Source organism: Canis lupus, chromosome X (assembly GCF_048164855.1).
Source record: "Canis lupus baileyi chromosome X, mCanLup2.hap1, whole genome shotgun sequence".
Taxonomy (NCBI): domain Eukaryota; kingdom Metazoa; phylum Chordata; class Mammalia; order Carnivora; family Canidae; genus Canis; species Canis lupus.
Genome location: NC_132876.1, coordinates 120,311,742 through 120,337,759, shown reverse-complemented (window position 1 = coordinate 120,337,759; position 26,018 = coordinate 120,311,742). Strand labels below are relative to the sequence as shown.

At 43.7% G+C, this 26,018-nt stretch overlaps 1 protein-coding gene and 1 long non-coding RNA gene across 27 annotated transcripts in view; one reads left to right on the top strand and one right to left on the bottom strand.

Moving 5' to 3' along the window:
* The window catches only part of PNPLA4 (patatin like domain 4, phospholipase and triacylglycerol lipase), a 181,827-nt gene extending 176,196 nt beyond the window's left edge, over positions 1-5,631 (bottom strand). For 5 of the 15 annotated variants that reach the window (XR_012026297.1, XR_012026298.1, XR_012026299.1 and 2 more), the window contains exons 1-2: positions 5,207-5,361; positions 3,919-4,103 (exon numbers count right to left, since the gene is read on the bottom strand). Coding sequence is in view for 12 of the 15 variants with exons in the window: in XM_072816098.1 (XP_072672199.1) it covers positions 3,919-4,103; positions 5,207-5,231 (210 nt within the window). In the remaining 3 variants the exon portion in view is untranslated. Of the gene's footprint in view, positions 1-1,647; positions 1,775-3,918; positions 4,104-4,898; positions 5,053-5,206; positions 5,365-5,432 lie in introns of those variants that run through there. The other 10 variants (XM_072816091.1, XM_072816089.1, XM_072816092.1 and 7 more) reach the window with 9 other exon arrangements.
* The window catches only part of LOC140627662 (uncharacterized), a 527,802-nt gene continuing 507,087 nt past the window's right edge, over positions 5,304-26,018 (top strand). For 2 of the 12 annotated variants that reach the window (XR_012026311.1, XR_012026303.1), the window contains exons 1-3: positions 5,307-5,896; positions 6,633-7,565; positions 22,917-22,987. This is a non-coding gene — a long non-coding RNA (uncharacterized lncRNA). Of the gene's footprint in view, positions 5,897-6,632; positions 7,566-20,170; positions 20,308-22,916; positions 22,988-26,018 lie in introns of all 12 variants that reach the window. The other 10 variants (XR_012026306.1, XR_012026309.1, XR_012026304.1 and 7 more) reach the window with 10 other exon arrangements.

Genomic DNA, 26,018 nt, shown 5'->3' with positions numbered 1-26,018 from the left:
CAATACCCCACTTGACAAGTAAAAAAACTGAGATTTGGAAAGATTGGACATCTTTCCCAGTTATCTCATCAAAATAACTCCAGAGTCAGGATCTGAACCCAGGCCGATCTTTTCTTTATTAAATCATGCATTAAGCAACCTCTACAGGGTCCTAGGCACTGGGATTCAGGTAGAATGAAAGACAAAGAGCCCGTGCCCTCATGGGACTTAGGACTGCTCAGTGTGTAAATCCCCAAGAACTAGGAGAGTGCCACAACAGTGTGGTTAGCAGGAAGAACCAAGCCTTTCACCCCCAAAGATCCCACATTCTAGCCTCTGGACTCCGTGAATGCTTCCTATACAACGAAAGAGATTTTACAGATGTGAATAAGTTAAAGATTTTGAGATGGGGCAGTTATCCTGGATTATCTAGGGGAGTCCAGTGTAATCACAAGGATCTGTATAAGTGAAAGAGGAAGGTGGAAATGTCAGCATTAGAGAGAGAGATTTGAAGATGCTGTGCTTGGGACGCCCGGGTGGCTCAGCGGTTGAGTGTCTGCCTTTGGCTCAGGCTGTGATCCCAGGGTCCCTGGTTTGAGTCCCACATCAGGCTCCCTGCATGGAGCCTGCTTCTCCTTCTACCTATGTCTCTATGTCTCTCATGAATAAATAAAGTCTTTAAAAAAAAAAAAAAAAGATGCTGTGCTTATGTCTCAAAGATGGAGGAAGGGGCTCTAAGCTCAGGAATGCAGGCTGCCTGCACAATCTGTGAAAGGCAGGGAAACACATTCTCCAGAGCCTCCAGAGGGAGCTTGGCCCTGCGGACAATTTGATTTTTCCAGAATTATGACCTCTAGAAATCTAAGAGAATAAAAACGTGTTGTTTTAAGCCACTAAGTTTATGGTCATTTATGGTAGCAGCCACAAAAAACTGATACAGTGCGTGTCAGCCACGGGTTCCCTCCAACGTGACTTTTGGGTGAGACAGAAAATGTGAGTAGGAGCTGGACAGGACATGGAGGTAGGTGAGAAAGACTGGCAGGGACAACTGTGAGCACAAGCCAGTGAGGGGTACTGACCTCAAAGCCATCATCGAGCCAGGAGAGGACTAAGTCATGGGGGGTGAGGGGGGGACTTGCGGGGGGAGGGGGGGTGGAGCTCAGGAGACATGCTGAGAAATCTGGATCCGATCCTAAGTCAAAACAGAGCCCTGGGGCTGGGAGGGGAAGGTAGGGGGAATAAGACAATCTGATCTGTGTCTGTGAGGTGGGTGGTTTGTAGGCAGAGAACGGATGCAGCCTGCTGTCAGGAAGCTGCTGTAAGGGGCAGCCCCCAAACTATGTGCTCTTTCTACTAAGCCAGACTGCCCACTTGGCCTACTTTCTTGTATTAATTTTAGTTACAGACACACACACGCGCACACACACACACACCATACACACACTCCCATGATCAGACTGGAAACTTATTAAGCAAGGACTTACTCATCTCTGCATTCCCCACTATATCTAACACTGCGCCTTGCAACTAACGGGCTGAAAAAAGGCTGCAGCACTGAGCTCTTACGTATGGGCGTCTAAATTTGCCTACTACCTAAAATACACCAGGCATCAGGTGCTCCTCTTAATTATACATGCATAAAAGCTCAGAACTAGATTAATTAGTCACGTATTTGTCACAACACCACAAAGCTCGAGGAACCATCAGCAAGAGCTGAGCTAACATGGATGTGAATAAGTAGAAAACAGTTTGCTCAAAACCTCAAAGCAATCCTACAAGTAGTGTATTCCAAACTCTAAAACAAAAGGAAATAAAATAAACTTACATCAAATGGCTAAGAATTTGTTTTGACAAACGAAAAATGAGGATGCTCTAGGTCAATACAGAAAATCATTCTGCACCTTCCAATGTGAGCACCCAGGAAGTCCTGCCCCTTTACCCACCTATAACCAATGCCATCATACCAACACCACTAGACGGTGCAATAGGGTTCATCGAAAAAATACACAAGAACACATAATTTAGCTTGAAATAATGATCTCACGTCTCAAATTCAGATCAAGTGTCAGTGTGTGAACATCACAGAATTTCAGTGAAGTGGCTGTATTAGGGCAGAATTTCCAAATAAAGTCAATTTTACATGACACTTTATGCATTCCTCAATCTGAGGATTTATTTATTTTTTTAAAGATTGTATTTATTTATTCATGAGAATGTACAGTGAGGAGAAAGAGAGAGAGGCAGAGACAGGCAGAGACAGAAGCAGGCTTCATGCAGGGAGCCTGACGAGGGACTCGATCCAGAGTCTCCAGGATCACATCCTGGGCTGCAGGCGGCGCTAAACCGCTGAGCCACCAGGGCTGCCCAATCTGAGGATTTAAAACCAAGCCTAGGGATCCCTGGGTGGCGCAGCGGTTTGGCGCCTGCCTTTGGCCCAGGGCGCGATCCTGGAGACCCGGGATCAAATCCCACATCGGGCTCTCGGTGCATGGAGCCTGCTTCTCCCTTTGCCTATGTCTCTGCCTCTCCCTCTTTCTCTCTCTGTGACTATCATAAATAAATTTAAAAAAATTAAAAAAAAATAAAATAAAATAAAATAAAAATAAAACCAAGCCTATTCAATTACAAAGCTGAGGATCTGCCTCCCTGAAAGGAAAAGGTGACACGGAGGAGGAGGAAACAACCCCTTAGGAGTCCCCAGCCTCTTGAGAGTTCTGGAAAGGAGCTGGCTTGCAGTCCAAACCATAGGATTCTGCTAGTGTGTGTGTGTGTGTGGGGGGGGGGGGGGGTAGTGCTCACACGTGTGTTCACTGCCTTCAGGTGCTCACTCCATGCAATCCGTTCACAGCACTTCTTCCCTTCTTGCATTTCCAATAAAGCAACCGTACAAAAATAGGAGGAAAACATAAGTGGATTCCCATACAACTGGCCTCAAATCCTGTTTCTCTTTCATACAGAGCTCATCCTCGATGGTGAGAACAAGATTCTCGATGTTTACGATTTTATAGTTTTGACATTTTATTTATTATTTTTAGAAGATTTTTTTTTTAATTTACTCATGTGAGACACAGAGAGGGAGGCAGAGACAGGCAGAGGGAGAAGAGGGCTCCCTGCAGGAAGCCCGATGCAGGACTCGATCCCAGGACCCCAGAATCATGCCCTGAGCTACAGGCAGATGCTCACCCACTGAGTCACCCAGGCGTCCTAATTTTAATGTTTTAAATGTGACTTAAATTTATTCTTGGGCCTGAGTATGCTAATTATTATTCAATTGTTCAGAGCCACCAGAGTATGTAAGTAATGAATGAATATGCCATTCTGCACCTACAGAAGACAGTTCTTAAAGTCAGGAAATGTACGATTGCTGTCTAGAAATGGAAAACCTTTTTATGACGTAGACTGCATTAAATGAAATACCTAATGAAGGCTTATTCTCATTACTTCTGGATAAACTGCCTGGAAATCAAAATTTTTTATCTGTGAGAATCAAAAACAAACAGAATCTCTGCAGCATTCCACTTAGCAGAAACCATCAGCCCAATTTTCCTTTATACACCTGTTTGTAAATGGGAGGGAGCAAAGCATTATCGGCCCCATTTTCCAGGCCTTGCAAACAGACCCTGTGTTCTCATGATCAGATAAAGAAGAAATAGCCTTTGGTAGAAAGAAACAGAGCCGGAATTTTATGACTAAATAGACACTCAAGAGTAAAAAGAGGCATTTGATTTCCTTGCCTCACTGTCATCCAACATAATCTTCCCCAAATCCAGAGCAGAAATCCGTAATAATTAAATTAAAAAAAAAAAAAAGTCTTGACCTTTCCTGTTACCCAGGAAAAGGATTATTTGTCTGCAGTTAACTTAGTAGAGCCAACGTTCATGCCTGCCGCTCAGTGTTGATTTCTTAACAAGGAACGCAGCCTAGTTACTACTTCATTACCTCTAGTTTTTCTGGTGCCGTTAGCAGGACAGAAGCCACCAAGGATCCCGCAGAAGCCCCTGCAAAGGCCTTGACATCCTTCAGGAGCTTTTTTCCATGTCTACAAAGTGCGGATGCTGCCCCCAAGTGGTAAATGCCCAGAAACCCGCAGGCCGCAAACGACAAGTTGATGTGCTTCATTCTAGCTGCGAAATTGAGGACACACAAAAAAACAAAAATGCTGTAAGTTGGTATAGTTCTTTACACACTGGTGTGTTGTCCCATGTCTCATCGTTCCAACACGGTTTTAACGTATAATTCTCTGTGCTGAACACAATATTGTCAATAAAAGTCTCATTAAGTACCCAAATTTTTCACGAAAACTTTTCTCCCCTCTCCCCTTGGCCCCATATAGTTTTATTACTTGTGAAAAGTCCCAACATTTCATATGTATTTATCTCATAGATTATGCTATCTACAATCTGATGTGCCCCGGGTAGAAGCAGATCAGTAAATTACAATTGCCTTTTTTCCTGACCTTTTTAACCTTTTTTTTTTGGGGGGGGGGGGTACTATTGTGGAAGGTGAAATGGCTAGGCACTAGCACATTGCACAGAAAGGACACACGTGGTCTCCTTTGCAAGTGCATCACCGCATTTCAAGAGCAGTCCCTGCTCGCTTGCCCCACACTTGCACTGCAAGCATCCACATATATGGATATAATATATACATATTTAATTCCAAAAAACAAAAACAAGGATGCCCACGATTCTTGCATAATGCAACGAGCCATCATTCAACAGTGAAATATAGATTTCATTGCCTAGTTTCTCAAGATACATTAAGGCCGTGAGTGGCAAGGGCAATTGAAGGCCGCAAGGGCCGTCAGGCACAGTCCCGGATGACTTGTGAGCGATTTCAGGACAGAAGCGCGTTTCCGAAGCCTCAGTGGGCTGCATGTCACCAGGTGGTGGGTACCGTGAGGCCACAAAGCTGCACACCTGGAGATCCTCGGGTCTCCTCCCTGCCTCCTCCGGAGCCTCCAGGGGAGGCACACGGCCCGGCCCGGGCCTCGAGTTTAGGGGCCGAAGGCCTCCGCTGTGTGCAGGGAGGAGCCCCGGCCGCGGCACGCCTCCTTTCTGGAGCCGGGGTGGGGGTGGGGGTGGGGGTGGGGGTGGGGGTGGGGGTGGTGCGGCGGAGCTCGGTGCAGGAAGCAGCCCCAGCCCCCGGCGCTGGGGGCTTGCTCCGACCCGCCCACTCGGGGGGAGCCACCAGAGCCCGCCCCGCGCCCGCCCCGCGCCCCGCCTACCAAGGCAGGCTCCAGGCACTTCCATGCTGAACCCCCTTCAGCGGAGCCGTCACTCAACAAGGCCCCGCCCCCCAGGGCCGGCCCGCGCTGGCCGACTGGAAGGTCTCGCGGGAGGGGTCCGGGCGGGCCTACCCGCGCAGGCTGCGACGTCACCATGCGACGCAGGCATCCCTGGGCCCCGCCCACCGCATTTAAACCCCCTGGACTCAACATGGCGGCGGCGCACCCTCGGACGCCTGACCCCGGCGTCCCCGGGCGCGGGTAAGGGGCAACCCTTTCGTGTCCAGGGCTGCTGTCCTCCATACGCAGCGATGCGTGTCCGTCCGCCTGCGCGTCGTAGCGCCACCTGGGGGCTGGCCCCTCCCCGGCGAGGTCGGTGACCCTGAACGACCCTCCTGCGCCACGCGCGCCCCGGAAGCGCTGGCGTGTCTCCCGGAAGTGGTTTTTCTTCCTCTCCCCACCGTCGGGGCGGTGCCGCTGGCGGGGAAGGCGGGGTCCACGTGCCGGCTTGTGGAGAGCGGACTTCCTAGCGCTTTCCGCGTCTGGCGGTGCCTTCCCCGTTCCTGAGTAGCCTTTTTAACGGAAGCGTAATCGGAGAGGCCGGGCCGCGGCTGTGGGCAGCGGCCACATCGTCAGGCGCCTCGGGCTGCTGACCCAGCGCGGCTTGCCTTACCTGTCTGAGCTTCTCAGGTGATTTTCTGTGTGAAACGGGATGGTGGTAAAGACGCCCGTGCCACACGGCGGGCCTGCAGCACTCGGCCTGTGGCTTCCTTTGGTGGCAGCCGTGGGCGTGTAGAGTCAGTGAGAGATGGTGGTGGCTTTGGGTGGTGGCCGTGCGGCCGACGTCCCCTGTGGGGCCTCCTTCCCTGTGTAGGCCCCGTAAGCCAGCCTGCAGCAGTCGCAGAGCCCCCGGGGAAGGTCCCCCAGGTCCCCCTGCGTGAGGACGCTCTGAGCAGTGTGCGCGTCCTGCCCTGGGGCGCGGGGCGGGGTCGCCTCATGGCCTGTGCGTCCCTGATCGCGAGGCCGTGGCCTGGGCTCTGCAGCGCGACCCCGCCTGAGGGCCTGAGCGAGGGCCCCGGATGTGGTGACTGGGGACCACATGGCGCCTCACGGTCGCAAACAGCCTCCTGACACCCTTGCGCCTCAGGACCCGCCGGGGCCTAAGCAAGGTGGCGTCTTGCTGCCGATAGGACTGGCGTGACGGGGGGCTGCAGTGCACGTGGTGCAGCTGCGGGAGGGCGGGAGGGCGAGAGGGCAGCGCCCTCCGCGGAGCCTGCTGGGAAGCAGGAGGCCGAGGCCGCGCCGCAGAGCCCCTGGTGCGCGGTGCGCGGTGCTGACATGCGCACTAGGGTTTGGGAGGCCCTGCTCGAGCTGCCGCTCCTGCCGCTGCTGGCGTAAAGCGATCTGCTGACCTTCAAACTTCAAGGACAGGCCGAGTCCACGCGGCCAGGAGCGGGGGCGGCGGTGTCCTGCCTTCGGGCCCTGCCGGCGGGTGGATCCAGCAGATGGGAACATTGCCCCCTGCGCAGCGTGCATGCGCACCAGGACCGCGGGAGCCCCCGCTTGAAGGGAAGACGACGGCACCCACCGTGGGCACAACTGCGGGTGAGTGAGCTGCTACTGCCTTAAAGTGTCGTGCCACGTGACTTCAGAAAACTCCGAAACTCCGTTCTTAGCGTTTTAAACGCTCTTTTAAAACGTGGTCTCTCCGTTTCGCCCTTATCATGTTCACATGCAGCTAACGGAAACGGTCACCTCCCTAAAGTAACAAAGAATATCAGAGTCAGGGGCGCCTGCCTGCACGGCTCAGGGGTTGAGCATCTGCCTTCGGCTTGGGTCGTGATCCTGGGATCCACCTGTGCATTGGGCTCCCCGCAGGGAGCCTGCTTCTCCTCCTGCTCCGGTCTCTGCCTCTCTCTGTGTGTCTCTTGTGAATAAATAAATAAAATATAAACATATATATATGAGATTCATTCGTATTTGTTTTTGTAATTTAGGGGCCAGCGGTAACATCATCAATAAATATACTTTGGCTGTTGGATTTCAGTAAATTACTCTTGTGAATATACAGTAATTTAATTGACCTTGAAGAACTTTTTTTTAATAATAATTCATTTGCTTGTGTTTGCTTCTCTGTCTTCCTTAGTAATTTAGTCTTGAACTGCTTTATTTAGCCATTTATCCAACATTCATGAAGCATTCATTGTATAACAGTCTCCTGGTACAGGGCTTACAAAGTTGAAAAGAATTCAGTTCTTCCTCATGAGGGATGCAGACTGGAGTGGGCAAGGAGACTGAAGATGCATCATTACGGAGACCTGATCATGTGCTGTTCCTGAGCCACACAGATGCTCTGGAGGTGAGCACTGAGCTGGGGAGTAGCTCACAGAGACGCCTACAGTCGCACCTGGAACGAAAACACACTGTTTAAACCTGACTCTCCTCTCCTTGTGCCAAGCTTCCTCCCACAACATTTTACCCTGTATTCCATAAAGAGGGAGACAGGTACAGAATATGGGGCTACTTGCCACATCCTGACCCCAAGAATAGGACCTTCTCTCAGTATTTCTGAGTCTGAGTCTGATCTCTTCCAGTTCACTCCGCATGTACTGTCATGTTATTTCCCAATTTTGGCTCCTTTATGCATGTGAACACCTCTGCGGGGCATGCTAACATTGCCCCTGCAACACACTTGTCCTCTTTCCTTTCTCATGACTCCTCACCCCTGTCACCTCCTCCTGGAATCTCAGGTACTGGTCCTGATTTCAGGGGAAAGTGGCCACGGTGTTACACAGAACAGTGCCCCTTTAACGGAGGTATCAGCTAATAACCGCCCTGTTGGCATGCCCTTCATGCCTACTTGAAGCATTCTCTTGTTTTGAGAACACCACCAATGTCAGAGAAAGGCACATTTGCAGTCATGGAGTAGAACTTCCCATCTGAACCCGGGGAGGCCGCATCCCTTCCCATGGATCGCTCTCGAAAGAAGGACAAGCAATGAATGCCTCCACCCAGAGGGAGCCGGTCCCCAAATAAAGGGGCAATCGGGGCTGAGAGAGAAGCAGGATTAAGGTATGATGGCATTTCTAGAGCCTGTGGTCAAAGCTACAGTGCTCCCCGACTCACTGCCCCACTGCACTCACCCTTTACTGTTGGCTTTTTTTTTCCTTAATATTTTATTTATTTGAGAGTAAAAGAGTGTGCATGAGAGAGGGCATGAGCAGGGGGAGAGGCAGAGGGAGAGGGAGAAGCAGGCTGCCCAGTGAGTAGGGAGCTAGTTGTGGGACTAGATCCCAGGACCCTGAGATCATGACCTGAGCCGAAGGCAGATGCTTCACTGACTAAGCCACCCAGGTGCCCTACTGTTCGCTTTCTTAACCTGCTTGGAATCGAGTTACTCAATCTTCCAATCAAGATGATACTTCTACTGCATCTGCCATTTTCTCTCTCTAGAAATTTGCTAGAGGAACCAATTCCTTACAGGAACACTAAATCTTTTCTAAATGGCAAATTTTTTTTTTCAAAATATGCATGAGTTTTACATGTAATATATATTTTTCTGTTATACATGTATATACGCATACGTAACAAAGGACTTTGATAATGTGGAAACTTTAAACATTTTCAAAGTAGACGTTCTGAAGTGTAATTTATGGTTAGATGCATCTAGGAATATGTAATCTATAAGTCTTCTTTACATGGCATAGAAATTAAATATCAAGTTATTCATATGAAAGAGACATTTTAAAAATTTAGCATTTATTTAGAAGTTTCTTTTTATTTATTTTTTAAAGCTTCATTCTAATTTAAGACATTCCCAATGTACTATACATTTGCGTTGAGCAATAGAAATGCTAGAGTGTTTCTACTATTGTATAGGGATTAATTACAGTGCCTGTGGTTCGTAGTCTACATAAGTGTAAGAGCAGAAGATCTTTTAAAATTTGCATACTTCATATATTTTATAGAAGAGAAGTTTAGGTCTTTGATACGCAGGTAGCGGAGTTGGAGTACCAAATGCATTACAGAGTCCTAAATATTTAAAAAAAGCGCAAAAGAAGAAAATGTGTCGTCTGCCTTGGATATTATACTGCAGAAGAGCTGTACCCTTTATCTGACCACATTCATGGTCCACAGTTTGTACAGGTGGATGGAAACCACCTTTCTTGCTGTCCTTCAAATGATTTTCTTAGCGTGGAAGAGGTTATTAGGGAAATAACGTCAAAAAATGAAATTGTTGAATGATAAACAATGTCAGCTTTGGTGCCTTCAGCTTCATGAAGTTTATCAAAATATTCTCTTTTAATGTGGAGTACTGTATTTAAACATTACTGTTGCTGTTACCAAGGGAAACACCCTAATTGCTAAAACATCCAATTATCTAATCACCTCATTTCAAGGAGACAAAATAAAGATTTCAGTCTGTTTTGTTTTTGCAAAATGACTTCCTTTCCTAAGCATCTACTCTTATTTACTGCGATCTACTTATTACTAGTTTCTTCAATTATTGTCCTTCCTTGACCTTCCAGTCCTGCATACGCATTGTCTTGTATAACTCACAACAGCGATGAAAGGAAAAAAACATATATATATACACACACACACACACACACACACACACGTGAATATTTAGAATTAAAACAGTTTTCCCACATCCAGACAGATGCAGAGATTATCAGCCCAGGTCCCCATCATCCCAAAACACTCCCTGTGCAGAGTCCCATCTTTCCTACATTGTTTCAACAATGAATTAATAAAATATAAGCTCTCATTCTGTGCTGAGTCTTGCATGCTATTTGACCACCATAGCTTTCAGAACCTTGTTTGTTCAGTTCTTTCTCTGATCAGAATTTGCAATTAGTGTTCATATTTAGATATTTATAATTTTACTGAAAAATGGAAGAAACCCTTGATCGATGTGACCCATAAATGTGTTTATTTATTAATGCCATTTAGAGAACTTGTTCGTATGTGAGAAAGAAAAATAAAAAGCAAGTCCAGCAATTAATTAAGGCCACCCTCTCCCCACTTAACAGTCACAGCAGTAACTCTTTTTGATTATTACTTTTCCTGGAAGCCATATCATAAAGTAGGTTATTGTAAAAAGAACATAATTCCTATTAGGAGCTGTGTTATAAAAGGTCATTATGTCATTGGCCAAGGCAAGGCCTTAACTCCAGAGAAATCATTTAATCATTTTTCTCTTTATGCCCTTGCTTACTCTTTAAACTTTTTCTGGTGTCTCGTATATGAAAGGGACTGGGCTAGGCATTCGGGGGGGGGGGGGGGAAATCTCAAGATAAACTTCTTGCCTTTAATTCACTTTTTTCTTGCTGGAATGTCCTTGCACATTTTTCTCTTCTTTTAAGCCCTACTTTATTCTTCGAAGCCTAAATCAGGCTTTGCTGTCTCATTATATCCTTTTGGGTAACGTTCAGCCACCTCCTGTTAGTATTCACCATATCTTCCCCTTTGTTGGTGCATGAGGCATTGCCAAAGCATTTATGATGTTTTATTTTGGTTGAGATATGGGCCCTCCACTCTCTGTGCTCAGAGTTCATTTGGAGCAGGCACTGTCTTGTACTTCGTGGTTTTTGCCAGCATCTAGTAGATAGCTCAAGACTCATAAACGTTTGTAAGGGTTGGGAATCTTTAGTTGTTGTGTTTCAGATATCTGGCTTAAGCAGGAAGAGAATTGCTGGTTGAAATTATCTAGAAGTTTAGAGGTAGGGCTCACTGCAGTAATGCCTGGATCAAGCACTTGGGTTTCATTTAGTTTCATTCTCCAGGCAGGGCATCCGCAGGAGGTTCATGCCCCAGCAGCGTCCCAGCTGATCATTGTCCATCTTTCAGACTTAGAAGCTTAGACTCTGGTTCCGTTTTTATCACATGAATATCCCTGGAAGAGTATTGTGAACAGCAAATTGTAATACAGATTTCTTGCCATCTGAAAGTAGAACATCCCTATGAAATCTTTCATTAACCCAAATAGTGTAAAGCAAAGAAGCAATTACCATTAATTTATATGGAAACATTTTTGTCCATTCCCAGACCTCAAAAAATCTGTTACCTTAGGACACATTTTGGTAACAGATGCACAAAATACATTGAGTTAAAGCACAGATGTTCACAGACACAGTTCAGAGCTCCGGTGGCCTGGTTTTGTGATGCTGCATGCAGTTTCCAGAGAAGGGGCTTGAAGGTGCCACTCTTGGCTGGCACCATACTTACTGCTTGGGGTGGTACTGCCTCTGTAACTGCTCGCTACAAAACGTGAAATGCTGTATTTTCGTAAAACTGAAAATCCTCTTTCTTTTGGCTAATAAAGAGGTACTAATGTAGGCCTTTTGTAAAAGGGAAGTGGTGTAATGCGAGCCTTCAAAAAAGCAGGGGAGACCTGTACAATGATGTGGGCCCATGATTGAAGGAGCATGTGCTGTGCAAACAATGGACAAATAGGACTGGAAGCAGTAACTCTAGTCCAGGCTGGAAGCTGGGTCCAGATGGACTTGGTTGGGCAAGCCTCCTTAGGAAGAAGTCTGGCAAAAAAATAAATAAATAAGTAAAAATAAAAAAAGAAAAAAGAAAAAGTCTGGCAGTCTAAATAAACATATCTACTATAATATTCCATAAATATTTGTTGAATTAAACACAAGTAAAAATGCAGCCATTATTTCTATATAAAACAAAAAATTATTCCTTGGTTATATAAAACTGCACAATACATAATTACCTGATGCATAGTCCCCCAAACAAATAAGAACCCAACTATGATGTTTGATGCCTTGAAAAGTTAGTTGACAGTATTAGTTAGGTTTAAATGTATGGTAAGTATTATTTGGCATAAATGTTTAGCATTCAATTAGCAATAGAATTGTTTGTTTTTTTAATTATATGGGATATTGGATATGTTGCTCACCACATTGGTGTAAATGGATAGAAATGTTTCCCTTTGATAAATTTCCCTGTAGGAAGCTGTGGTACACTCAGAGCTGTAGCAAGGATCTTCTCTTACACCTACGGTCAAAGAAATAGGTGCTAGCAAACATTTTTTTTTGACAACAGTGACAATAATGGCAATGCTATTCTACTAAAAACATTTTGCAGAGTAGGAAGTGATCCCAAATGTCTTTTCATCACTCATTATAATCCATTTTTATAAAGAGTATATAGTCCCCATTTAGTTAGTACCCACTAACATTTTTATTTTAAAACCAAAAGTACCTATGCAATTAACACAAACTTTCAAAAACACTGTTTACAACATCTTCTGAATTTCTGAGATCAAAGGACATCCCCAACTACACACATGCATTCTGTTTAGGAAACCACAAAATGGGGGATCCCTGGGTGGCTCAGCGGTTTAGCACCTGCCTTCGGCCCAGGGCGTGATTCTGGAGTCCCGGGATCAATTTCTGCATTGGGCTCCTTGCATGGGGCCTGCTTCTCCCTCTGCCTGTGTCTCTGCCTCTGTGTCTCTCATGAATAAACAAATAAAATCTTAAAAAAAAAAAAAAAAACTACAAAATGAACAGGTACAGTGGATGAGAAGTCTGAAGTTGAAGTCAGAGTGAAATTTCAAAAGGTCTCAGCCTGACCTGTAAAAGACAGCTGTAATTTCAAGACCACCTATTATGGCTCAAATTATCAGAACACAGAGTAGAAGATCATAAAATATGATGGTAGTACATGGTGATATTTGTTAAATTATAGAGACTGATACCATTTTCCCTGAGGGGAAAACAATCCCCAAGTTCTGATAAACTGTCCTAGGTTTCTATAGGCAGATATATTTAAAATAATGAAGGGATGCCTGGGTGGCTCAACGGTTAAGCACCTGCCTTCAGCTCGGGGCGTGATCCTGGAGTCTCGGGATTGAGTCCCGCATCAGGATCCCTGTATGGAGCCTGTTTCTCCCTCTCCCTGTGTCTCTGCCTCTCTCTGTGTGTCTCTCATGAATAAATAAATTAAAAGTCTTAAAAAAATAAAACACAGAATTCCTTTCCTGAATAGAGAACATGGCAAGTTCAAAGTCATCCTATCCCAACCACACCATTGCCTAGGGAAACCTAATCCAGGTGTAGACTTAACCAAAAATTTTTTTTTAAGATTTTGTTTATTTATGAGAGGCACAGATAGGCAGCGACATAGGCAGAGGGAGAAGCAGCCTCCCTGTGGGGAGCCTGATGCGGGACTCAATCCCATGACCCCCAGATCATGACCTGAACCAAAGGCAGACGCTCAATCACTTAGCTACCCAGGTACCTCAGTCTTGCCAAATACTAGTTTTGCATTTATAAATTTCTCATAGGAGGCAGGTAGCTCTACTTAGGTTGTCATTTTAAGCACTGGGCTTTGTTTCCAGTATCTTATTCTCTCTCTCCTCGCCTTGGGGTACGTGATCTCACTCTTAACATACTTTTGAATTGCCATATTAAGAAAGTAAGCTTTTCATGAAATATAGTCCTTTGAGTAGCCACAGATGCACATCTCACTTAAAAAAAACAACTCTAGGAATGCCTGGGTGGCTCAGTGGTTGAGTGGCGGCGGCCTTTGGCTCGGGCATGATCCTGGGGTCCTGGGATCCAGGCCCAATCTGCTCCCTGCAAGGAGCCTGCTTCTCCCTCTGCTTGTGTCTCTGCCTCTCTCTCTCTCTGTGTCTTTCGTGAATAAATAAGTGAAATCTTTAAAAACAAACCAAAAACAAAAAAAAAACTGTAGATGTAGAACATGTCTCAGGGATCGTAAATTTAAGGGTCTTCAGAAGGCTTTGTAATTCTGAAATGTAATTATCCTTCATTTTCATGTACATATACTCTAAATTTTACTTATTTAATTTACATTTTTTATTGTTTTAATTTTTAATTCCAGTATTGTTAACATACGATGTTACATTAGTTACAGGTGTACAATATAGCGATTCAACAATTCTGTACATGACTCAGTACTCATCATGATAAGTGTGCTCTTCATTCCCCTTACCCATTTCACTCACCGCCCCCCCCAACCTCCCCTCTAGTTATCATCAGTTTGTCCTCTATAGTTAAGAGTCTGTTTTTTGGTTTGTCTCCTTTTTTCTTTGTACATCTGTTTTGTTTCTTAAATACCACATGAGTGAAATCATATGGTATTTGTCTTTCTCTCACTGACTTATTTCACTTAGCATATTTTGTACCTTCATCCATGTCATCGCAAATGGCAAGATTTCTTTTTTTTTTTTTTTTTTTTTTTTTTTTTAAGATCTGTTTACTTATTTTAGAGATGGGGCTGGTGAGGAGAGGGAAAGGAGAGGGAAAATCTCAAGCAGACTCCTCGCTGAGCATGCTTCTCGCTGAGCACAAAGCCCCACACAAGGCTCAATTCCATGGCCCTGAGATTATGACCTGAGCCAAAATCAAGAGTTGGAGGCTTAACCAGCTGAGCCACCTTGGCACCCCTAAACTTATTTACACTTAAATGTTTTCTTATGTTTGTACCTCCGATTCTTGGTTGTTTATTGGGCTCCGGGCTCAGTGGGGAGTCTCTGCTAATCTCCCTCTGCTCCTCGCCCTGCTCATGTGCACGTACTCTTTCTCTCGCTAAAATAATGAATCTTTAAAAGAAAAAAAATGAGGGATGTCTTGGTGGCTCAGTCGGTTGAGTGTCTGCCTTGGGCTCAGGTCATGATCCTGGGGTCACTGGATCAAGCTCCACATCGGGCTCCCTGCCCAACTGGGAGTCTGATTCTCCCTCTCCCTCCCCCTCTGCTGCTCTCTCTACTTGTGCTCTCTCAGTCAAATAAATAAATGAAATCTTTTTTAAAAATGTAATTAAATTTAATTTCACCATTCTGTGAACAGAGACGAATACTAAAGCTCATTTTCCTTGTGTTATAAAGGAAAATAAAATAACATTTTTGCTTAATTTTTATTTTATTTTAATTAATTAATTTCAAAGATTTTAGTTATTTATTCATGAGAGACACAGAGAGAGAGGCAGAGACAGAAGCAGAAGGAAAAGCAGGCTCCATGCAGGGAGCCCAATGTGGGACTCGAACCAGCTGAGCCAAAGGCAGAAGCTCAACTGCTGAGCCACTCAGGTGTCCCATTTTTGCTTCATTTTTAGAAGAGAAATACTTCTCATAACAATGTAGTCAAAGCACATCAATTCAGTGATCCCACTTTTACTTGTATAGTACTTGAGTTAACATCCACCTAGGCTGTATTTTCATTAGTGTTGACATGTGATTATTGAATCAAAGGTTGTTTCCATTATTTACACATTTTCCTGATATTTGGCTCATACTTCTTTTTTTTTTAAACTCTGCTAGAATGGCAAATCATAGTGATACCTTGAGCAACACAAAAATCCTCTGAATGTATTTTTATTTGCTTTATATTTTACGTTGTTGGAGGAAAAACATCATGCCCACTTTGTTTTTCTTTATTTAACATACTCTTGAGTTGTGTTTGCAATTTGCCTCTTCTAATTACCTTACAAATACCAATGTGTTTGCTATTCCTAAGAACCCTGTGAATACCTACAGTGGCACTCACGTTTTAAGGATGGCTAACTGAGGCACAGGAGACTAACTTTTTTGAGATCCTTGACCATTACCAGAGACAGGATTCACTTCTTGACTACTATGCCCTGGTGCCTCTCTAGTGCCAGAGTCAAAGTAGATGTACACTCACAGGTGTTTATAGCAGGCATTTTCATAAAGACATTGATAAATGAAGTGAGAAATGAAGCTGTCCAGCTGTACCTTCCCAGGATCTATAGAGATTCATCCTCCACCAAACCATGAAATTGGGATTCTCATGACTTAGACTTGGGGTCTCCTCCCTTCTCCCTCTGCATATTCAAACTAAGTGACATCATTTGTGCCTAAAACTTTCATGCAGTCTCTAGGCCTGAGGCCTCCATATCAGGTGCTGTGATGCCCTGAGGACTACTAATTTCAGTAGACTCTTTATGAGGAGAGAATTTGGGCTATAACTTAGGGTAAGTCCCTGCCTGCACAGAAGGAGAAAGCCCATCCTGCCCACTAGCACAGTTGAGTGGGAGATGGAAGGAGGGGCATTGACATAGAAAATCAGCGTGTTAATTCCTCCGCTTCTCGTGTATGTTTGGGGGTAGAGGGGCCATTTATAGACACATGCAGAGAAATAAAGGCTGTGTTCATTTTTCCAAAGACAGCTGTAAGAGGCTGTAATACCCTAGTGTCTTGGTTCTTAATCCCGCTGCTTTTGATTAGTCTAGGATGGAAGCCAGACATCAATATTATTTGGAAAGGAGAAACAAGCAAACAATTCACAGGTAAATCCAGTGTAGCCAGGCTTGAATACCATTGTTCTTGGAGAAGTTCTCAATTTGGCCAGTGTGGCGCCAGAGCCATAATGAAGATTTGGGGGAGAGAGGTGCCCGGATGCAGAGTCTGAGCTAAAATAAGCTTAGCGTGGTGATCTCGAGGATTCTGCTCAGCCTGATGAGCAGTCTTAGAAGGGGTGGGAGAATCAGGACCAGCCTAAGATTGGGATGCAGAACCTGGAGTTGTGGAATTTGAAAATCAACACAGAAAGCCAGGATTGTGGACTCTAGCATTAGGAATAAAATTGATGTGCCACAATGCCAGATGACCTCTCTGTAAACTCCAGGCCAGGAACCAAACCAGACCAGCAGAGATGGATGCAGAGCCTGTAACTTGACCAGAAGTTCTATCTTTATGTGTGACACAAGGTCCCAGGAACAGAGCCGATACAGTTTTCAGGGTCCAATGCAAAAGGGAAATGCAAGAACCCTTGCTCCAAAAGGAGGGAGAAAGGTGCCATTGAAAGTCTTTTCTTGGGCCCCTGGGTAGCTCAGTGGTTGAATGTCTTGCCTTTGCCTCAGGTCGTGGTTCCCTGGTTCCAGGATCGAGTCCCACATCGGGCTTCCTACAGGGAGCCTCTCCCTCTGTCTGTGTCTCTGCCTCTCTCTCTGTCTCTCATGAATAAAGGAATGAAATCTTGAACAATAAATAAAAAATAAAAGTCTTTTTTTTTACTTCCATTTCTTTCAACATGTTATGGAAGTTGTTATTTGCAATTTCATGTCTTTCTAAAGAAAGAGAAACTAAAACTAAATTATTGACATGAATTTTACCATTTTGCTGACGTTGCATTATGCCTACTTTAGAGACAAGTATCAGACTATTTAACTAGGATGTGGAATCGCACAGTTCATAATCTGTAACTCCTACCTTCATATACATTTTGTGTTTACCACAACAGTGAGGATGTTCTGCAAAGTAATCAAATTCTCTTTATTTCATGCCTTGATCTGCACACATTCCACCAACACTCTCTACCTGATGAATGTGGAAGAGCTTAAAGAAAAAGGGGCTGAGTGATTCTGTCCTGTGCTGTCCTTCTCTTTCGTCACTTTTGGTGGTGGGCCAATGCAGGAAAGTGACTTGAGGAAAAATGAACATAATAGAGTTTGATATTGGTCATTTGTGCTTCCTAGGACACTGGTTCCTTCTTTCTGTTGGTGAAGAAAGTTCTGGTTGGGATGGGATAACGTGTCTTCTTGAGGCTGGCTGCACCCATGCTGACTCAGTCCTAGATGCAACATGCCTAGCTTGTACTTGCTTCAAAACTCACTGATCTCCCATGTTTGGTGAGGCTACTGTAATTCTGCACTCATGAGGCATCGCAGATTCTCTATGTGAAGAGGCTGATAAGGAGAATCATATTTCCATTCTGCTTATTGACTGTATAGTGTCCCACTGGACTTCACTTATAAAACACAAGCTGAAAGACGGGCATCTGGCTAGCTCAATTGGTAAAGCATGTAACTCTTAATCTCGAGGTTATAATTCAAGCCCCACATTGGGTGTAGAGATTACTTTGATTCCATTGGTTGCTAAGAGAAAAAGCAGAAGTCACCATATGTGGAGAGAAAAAAAAATATTGTTAGATTATAGAACCCAGGAAAAGATGGAAGCCTTGAGGATTGGTACTAGGAATTGGAAAGCCTTCAGAAACGATGCTTCTGCTTTGGATTTCTAGGCTCATGTGGAGTCTCATCTGGCATGCTCATTTCCCTTTCTCTCAGGAGATCTGACTTTCTCTGCTTCTCAAGCTGTGTGGGACCAGACACAGGAGCCTGTCAGTTCAGAAGTTTACATAACCTCAGTTCGGTCAAATGGCACAAAAGAATAGCTGGTTTTCTGGTGGAGAAGACATATAATTGGTCCAGTGTGTATGTGGCTCTATCTTTGGTCCGACCATTGCTCCCTGATGAGGGGTGAGCGCCAAAGCCTGGAAGCTCATGAGTTGGACCAGCACTCCCCAAGTTTCTATTGTGGCCTTTAGACTTGATTAAGTGTCCTGTATAAAAACGTAATAGTTAATAATAACCAAGTAACAGTTATTTGAGCCCGGCTACGTGCCAGAGTCTTTCCTGATCGTTATTCCTTATCTCAGTCTCCACAATAAAAACTCAGAAGGATATAAAGAAAGTGCCCTTACAGACATTCCAAAACACCCTTACCACATGATCTGGACAATAGGAAGCAAAGGAAAGAAATACTTCTAGCATAGCTGGGACCTATAAATAAAGGCTGGCTTGTTGTTTTTTAAGATCTTATTTTTTAAGTAATTTCTGTACCCAACGAGAGGCTTAATGTCACAACCCTGAGACAAAGAGTTACTTGCTCCAGTTGCTGTGTGCCAGCCAGTGACCCTGCAAAGGCTGGTTTTAGTATATACTCTGTTGAAAGACTGTTACTGCTATCGTATAGTTTCTATTTCTCCATGGTTATTTGTTGGCTGTTGTCAAAAAGTTGAGGAAACTTCTGATTCTTGATTTTGTTCAAGCAACTCAATTACAATGATAGTAGCAATTAAGCACAGCAGATTCTCAGAAATCTTTGCCCTCAGTGAGTGCATGACTTTCAGAAGAGTGGCTGTGTATCCTCCAAGGTGATGTGCGTAATCCCACAAAAATTGATGCCAGATGGATCCGACCTGCGTGGGAAAATAGGCTTCCTGGAATCTTCAAGATATGTTTTGTGTTCTGTACCTATTTCCAGGCTGCCCCCTGCTGGCCGATTGAAGAGGACATTACTTACCATAGAGGACATTACTTACCATAGAGGACATTACTTACCACCTGTAAATGCCAGGGAGAAGCCACAGCTCCTAGGAGGTCTCAATTGCACCTGGCCTCAGTGCCACTGGAAATGACTGAGTCTCCCTTGCCTGTATTGTACCGTGCCCCTCATCACCTCCACGAGGAGTCAGAAACTGTTCATATGGGATCCCTGGGTGGCGCAGCGGTTTAGCGCCTGCCTTTGGCCCAGGGCGCGATCCTGGAGACCCGGGATCGAATCCCACATCGGGCTCCCGGTGCATGGAGCCTGCTTCTCCCTCTGCCTGTGTCTCTGCCTCTCTCTCTCTCTCTCTCTCTCTCTCTCGCTCTCTGATGACTATCATAAATAAATAAATTAATTTAAAAAAAAAAGAAACTGTTCATATCATTTTTTACCATCTGTTTGCTGCGTCAAAAGGGCTGCTTTTGTTGCTTACCATTGTCATGACTGAAATCTCGAAATAATTGTGTTTTTTAAATTTAATTTATTTATTCATGAGAGAGAGAGACAGAGACATAGGCAGAGGGAGAAGCAGGTTCCTCGCAGGGAGCCCAATATGGGACTCGATCCCCAGACCCCGGGATCACACCCTGAGGCCAAGGCAGATGCTCAACCACTGAGCCATCCAGGTGTTCCTGAAATCTCGATATAAGATTAAATACATAAATGCTGGAAAACAGATAAGTTAGATTCATGGTGGTTCTTTTTGTCCTCATTTCTCCTGCTTTCCTCACCTGTACTCTGCAGAGGATTTACTGGTTTCAGATGTAGATGAACTAGATTCTGTCCTGAATAAAAGTCAGATGGTTAGAGAGTTACCTGTTTAGACTGTTTTATTTATTTTTTAGAGGGCAAAGTGAGAGTGCACATGAATGAGGGGAGGGGCAAAGGAAGAAGGAGAAGCAAGGAGCCCAGCGTGGAACTCCCAGGACCCTGAGATCATCACCTGAGCTGAAGGCAGATGCTTAATGACTGAGCCACTCAGGTGCCCTTACACTGTTTTTAATGTTTATTGTTATTTAAAGTGTTCACTGAGGTGCCAGCTAGCCATTTATTTATTACATCCAGTTTATGTATTTACTTTTTTTTTTTAAATTATTCATGAGAGACACAGAGAGAGAGGCAGAGGGAGAAGCAGGCTCCATGCAGGGAGCCTGACATGGGACTTGACCCCGGGGTCTCCAGGATCAGGCCCTGGGCTGAAGGCGGCGCTAAACTGCTGAGCTAGGGCAGCCCTGGTGGCGCAGCAGTTTGGCGCCACCTGCAGCCTGGGGTGTGATCCTGGAGACCCAGGATCGAGTCCCACGTCGGGCTCCCTGCATAGAGCCTGCTTCTCCCTCTGTCTGTGTCTCTGCCCCTCTCTCTGTGCCAATAAATAAATAAAATATTTAAAAAAACAATAAAATAAACTGCTGAGCCACCCGGGCTGCCCCCTGCACCCCCCCTTTTTTTTTAGTGAAGAAAGTTTAATTTAAAAAATAAGCATAAAAAAATAAAAATAATAAAAAATAAGCATAAGATGGGTACCTGGGTGGCTCAGTTGGTTAAGCATCTGACTCTTAATTTCGGCTCAGGTTGAGATTTCAGGGTCCTGGGACTGAGACCTTCACTGGGCTCCACGGTCAGTGAGGAGCCTCACGTCTGGATCCCAGCTCAGCAGGCAGTCTGCTTCTCCCTCTCCCTCTCTCTGCCCCTTCCCCTGCTTGTGCTCACGCTCTCTCTCTTTCTCAAATAAATAAATAAATATCTTTTAAAAAATAAGTAAAATATTCTTGTTTTCAAGGAAGCACATACTCATTATAGAAAATTTAGAGAATACAAATACAGATTTTGAGAAAATATTGACTATGCTTAGAAAATTAATATGTGTGATGTATGTATCACACACCCATGTAGGTAAATGTATGTAATTTACTTTCTGAAGATATATATCTCAAATTTTAATATAAAACATTATATAAAAAAATTATATAAAAGGCCATGAATGTGAGATAACCAAATAACTTACAATCATTAATTTTATGGTGAATGAGCTACTACTAGTAAATATACATAAGACTCTTTTTTGCATATGTGGCTTCTAGACATGTTGTCCATAACTCAGACTGGTGTATATCATTTTATTTATTTAGATTTTATTTATTTACTTGAGAGGGAGAGTGCATGCAACTCTGAGTTGGGGGAGGAGCAGAAGGAGGGGGGAAAGGAAAGAGAAAGAATTTCAAGCAGACTCCACTGAATGTGGAACTGAATGTGGAAGCTCTATTTCATGACCCTGAGATCATGACCTGAGCCAAAACCAACTGAGCCCCCCCTCCCAGCATCTCTGGTGAATACCATTTTAGCACTCAATGTTGCCCACGTGTGAAGGAGAACAGAGCAAAGATTATGTTCGGTATTGATGTTTAATTAACTATGAGGCTTGTTTACCACCTAAATGACATCTCCTCACCAAGTTTAATAACCAAGCTGTTTGAACTTAGGTCTTAATGAATTTATAAATTCTTTCACACCATGGGCCTCAAGTGCTAGAAATTTAAATACATGAAGACAAAAATGTCTATAATGTTAATATAGTAGGTTTTTTAAAACACATCTATTAGAGCTTATATTTTTTTAAAGATTTTTATTTATTTATTCATAGAGACAGAGAGAGAGAGGCAGAGACAGGCAGAGGGAGAAGCAGACATCATACAGAACCTGATGTGGGACTCGATCCAGGGTCTCCAGGATCACACTCTGGACTGCAGGCGGCTGCAGGCTGTGCTGCCGGGGCTGCCCTAGAGCTTATATTTTCAAAGAAATGTTTTGGTCAACATGGTTGCCTTAGAGGTTATGAATCGTCTCCATAATCGAGGACTTTATTTTTGTGACTATATTTATTCAGCAGTATTGATTGAGTGCTGTATATGTTCGCATTTTTATAGTCCCTGTGGATGAGTGAGATAGGTAGACCACAGTCTAATGAAAGAGAGAGATGACACCCAGCCATTGTGATACAAGAGCTCACACTTTGAATGGAAGGTGGCATAGGGAGATTCCAGGCTCCTACCCAGTCCCTGGAGTCAAGTTGCACATAAAAGCAACGTGACTTCTACACTGAATATGGCCAGTGGAATCCCAGGGTGTGAGTGGTGTATTGACAAAGAAAGCAGTGTCACAAGAGATTAAATGAAGAAGCAAACGTGAAATCTACTTGTCTTCTGTTACCCCAGACATTAAAGATTTTTGTAAAATGTCACACTTCTCATCGCACTTCTTGAGAAAACACATTTTTCATAAAAATATATGATTGATATATATAAAAAAAGAAAGAGCATTAATTGGAATGTTTCATAGTCAAACCTATGGTGAAGGCCAAGAAATCCTGCTACATCAGTGGATTGGTAGTGACCTTTTAAACACCCCAGGATTTAGCAGAGGGAATGGCATGCAGTAGGTACTCCACGAATGCTTACTGATAATTGACTGCAAAAGGTCTGACAAAATGATTGTTGCACATGAAAAATCCTTGTTCAGGTCTAACCCCAGATAGGTCTGAGTGCGGGGACGAGTTTCCTTGGATAGCTTGCTAATTTGTTATCTCAATTCCAGGGGTGCCTCTGTAATCTGAATAAGAGAGTCCACACTGCCAAGGCACACTGAACATGCGTCAGACACTCGGGGTGAGTACTTTGACAAGGACCATATGTGTTTGGATTTTAAATTTAGATTTAAAATGGATACATTTGTTTAAGACAAATTCACTCGATTTAATATTATTCAGTTTGCATCTGCATTGATACATTTACCTATACACACACACAGACTAGAAGTTTAATTGACATGGCTTAAAATAAGTCAGTGTTTGATTTTTCTGGTTCATGCAGACTGCCTGGTTCAAATCCAGGCTCTACCACTTAAAACTGTGTGACCTTGGAAAGGTTACTTGACCTCTATGTTCCTCGATTCCTAATCTACGGATTAGAGATGATGATTACACCCAAATTATAGAATGTGTATGAGGCTAAATGAGTTCATATGTGTAAGGAGCATAGAATACTCTTTGTTCAAAGAGCTGTGTAGGTATTGTATTATCATTATCCTAAACCACAAAATAGTAACATTAAAAATATTTAACCTACCAGATCAGATAGTCTGTGAAATGGTTGTTAACATATACAAGACAGTGATTATACTAAAAATTTTAAGTGTTTCTGGGGGTGCATGGGTGACTCAGTTCATAGAGTATGCAAGCCTTGATGGTGGGGTTGTGAGTTTGAGCCCCATCCGTGTTGGGTGCAGAGATTGCTCAAATAAATAAACTTTAAAAAATATTTTAAATGTTTCTGAAGCCAAGCAAGTTAATATCTACAAAGAGCAGAGAATACTGTCTTGTAGCAACTATTCTAATGTTATTATTCTTAACCATGATAATATTAAAAACATTTAGATTACTAGATCAAACTAATACTTTACCATCTGTCATGAAGGTTTTGATTATTTTCAATGTCTTAAATATGTTGAAACACATGAATTACAAAAATGAGCATGAAATTAAGTGGAGAAAATGGAAATGCAGTCATTTAGAATACCTTTTCTGTCTTAGATGAAAAATATATCCTCAAGGAACCCAGTGCCATGGAACTGAATACATTTTAAAATCTAATTCATTTTTCTTGCAATTTATGGATCTGGAATTATTAAAATGTTCATATCTTTGAGCTAATGTGGTGTAACAAATTTAATTTGCAAAACAAAGATGACATGACTAGAACATGATCCATAATCACTTTTTTTTCCCCCTTCAGCTTCATGTTGTAGGCACTCAGATAGACAAGTCAAGTGTATTTCATAACTTCATAGAACTTTCCAAATAATAAACTCTTAGAAAATCATAATAGAATTTTGGAACAAAACAATTGTCAGAATTTATCTTCCACACTGTTGTTTCTCAGTCTTGTAGGGCACAACCCCACCAGCCTTGACACGGTTGTTTGGAATGTATGTGGGTGTTTTGGGCTCTTATTTTTTACTGGGAAGTTGTCTGACTACAGTGTCATTGGATACGTGTGAAAGGATGGGGAAATTAGGGAAGGATTGAGTGGCGAGAGCCACACAAGAAAGGACAGGCTGATGGGAAGCTTGCCTGTAGAGTGGCAGCTCCTGGGCAGTGATGGCCATACCCTCCTACCAATGACCGTCCTCTACCCTTGGCTGGCAGCTTCCTCAAGAAGAGTGAGGCCTCACTTTCCACACAGCAGCAAGTCTGGAGGTGCTGTGTTTGGATATGGCCAGCCCTGTTCCCTCCTTGCGGTAGGTCTCTGAGTTCTATCTGGAAGGCAGATTGGAGCAACATGTCTTCAAGGCTGCTGGTCACTGAGGTTTCTAAACCCAGCTTAGTGCCTGTCAGCGGTCTGGGTTGTTTGCTGTGTCTGACAAAGATGACCCAAGTTCAATATTGCTATGCTTCTGGGGTGTGTCTGATTTCCTAGACTGTCTTCTTTGAAGATGTTTCATTTTGGTGTTTTGGCAGAGTATGTGGGAAAAGGGTAAAGATTGTAATTAAGCTTGCTTATTTGAAGGGCCGTTTACTCTGCGTATAGCAGGGATTATTATTATTAGTTCTAGTGGTAGTAGTAATTATAGTAGTAAAAGGAGGGGAGAGAGTGAGAGGAGGAGAAGAAATAGAGTAGCTCTACTAATAACATCAATTTATTGGTCACAAGGCTGAGGCCTGCTGTGTAAAATATCATGCAGTACTTATAGCAATACTTCAAAGAACAGATCAGTAGGATTCTAATTTCAGAGATAACATACAGAGGAGTTAAATAACTTGTCCCAACTCATCAAGCTAGCAAATGATAGAAGTAGAATTCAGACCTATGGAATAGGAATCCCTCATACTGGCTCCCATCTTCTGCCCTTAGAATCAAGACCTGGGATTGATTATTCCACAGGCTTGTTGTATGATATAACTTGTCACTACATATCTGATCTTTTTTTTTTTTTTAAGATTTATTTATTTGTTCATGAGAGAGAGAGAGAGAGAGAGGCAGAGACATAGGCAGAGGGAGAAGCAGGCTCCACTCAGAGAGCCCAATGCGGGACTCAATCCCAGGATCCTGGGATCATGCCCTGAGTCAAAGGTAGACGCTCAACCTCTGAGCCACCCAAGCATCCCCGTATCTGATCTTTTATGTCTGAATTTCCCCACCCACAGAAAGTCTGTAATAATAACCAATCTGACGTTCTTGTGGGGTTAATATGAGAGAAAAAAATGTTGTTGAGAAAGTGTTTTGTTAACTGTAAATCCTTTGTCAGTAAATGTTGGTTATTATCTTACTGCTATTAAACATTTTGTGTTCTAGAAATGAGAGTAGCATGTTCTTATAAAACTTTGATAACAGCAAGTGCTGTAAATTTGCTCTCCAGAGTTCTGATCCCAGACTTTAAGAGCTGGAGATCATCCAGTTCACAGGTTCTCAATGCTGCTGCATATTTGTATCATTTGGGGGAGGTTTTTTTTTTTTTTTTTAAAGATTTTATTTATTTATTTGACAGAGAAAGAGAGCTAGAGAGCACAGGCAAAGGGGGAACAGCAGAGGGAGAGGGACAAGCAGACAACCTGTGGAGTAGAGAGCCCCACATGGGGTTCAATTCCAGGACCCTGGGATCATGACCTGAGCTAAAGGCAGATGCTTCACCAACTGAGCC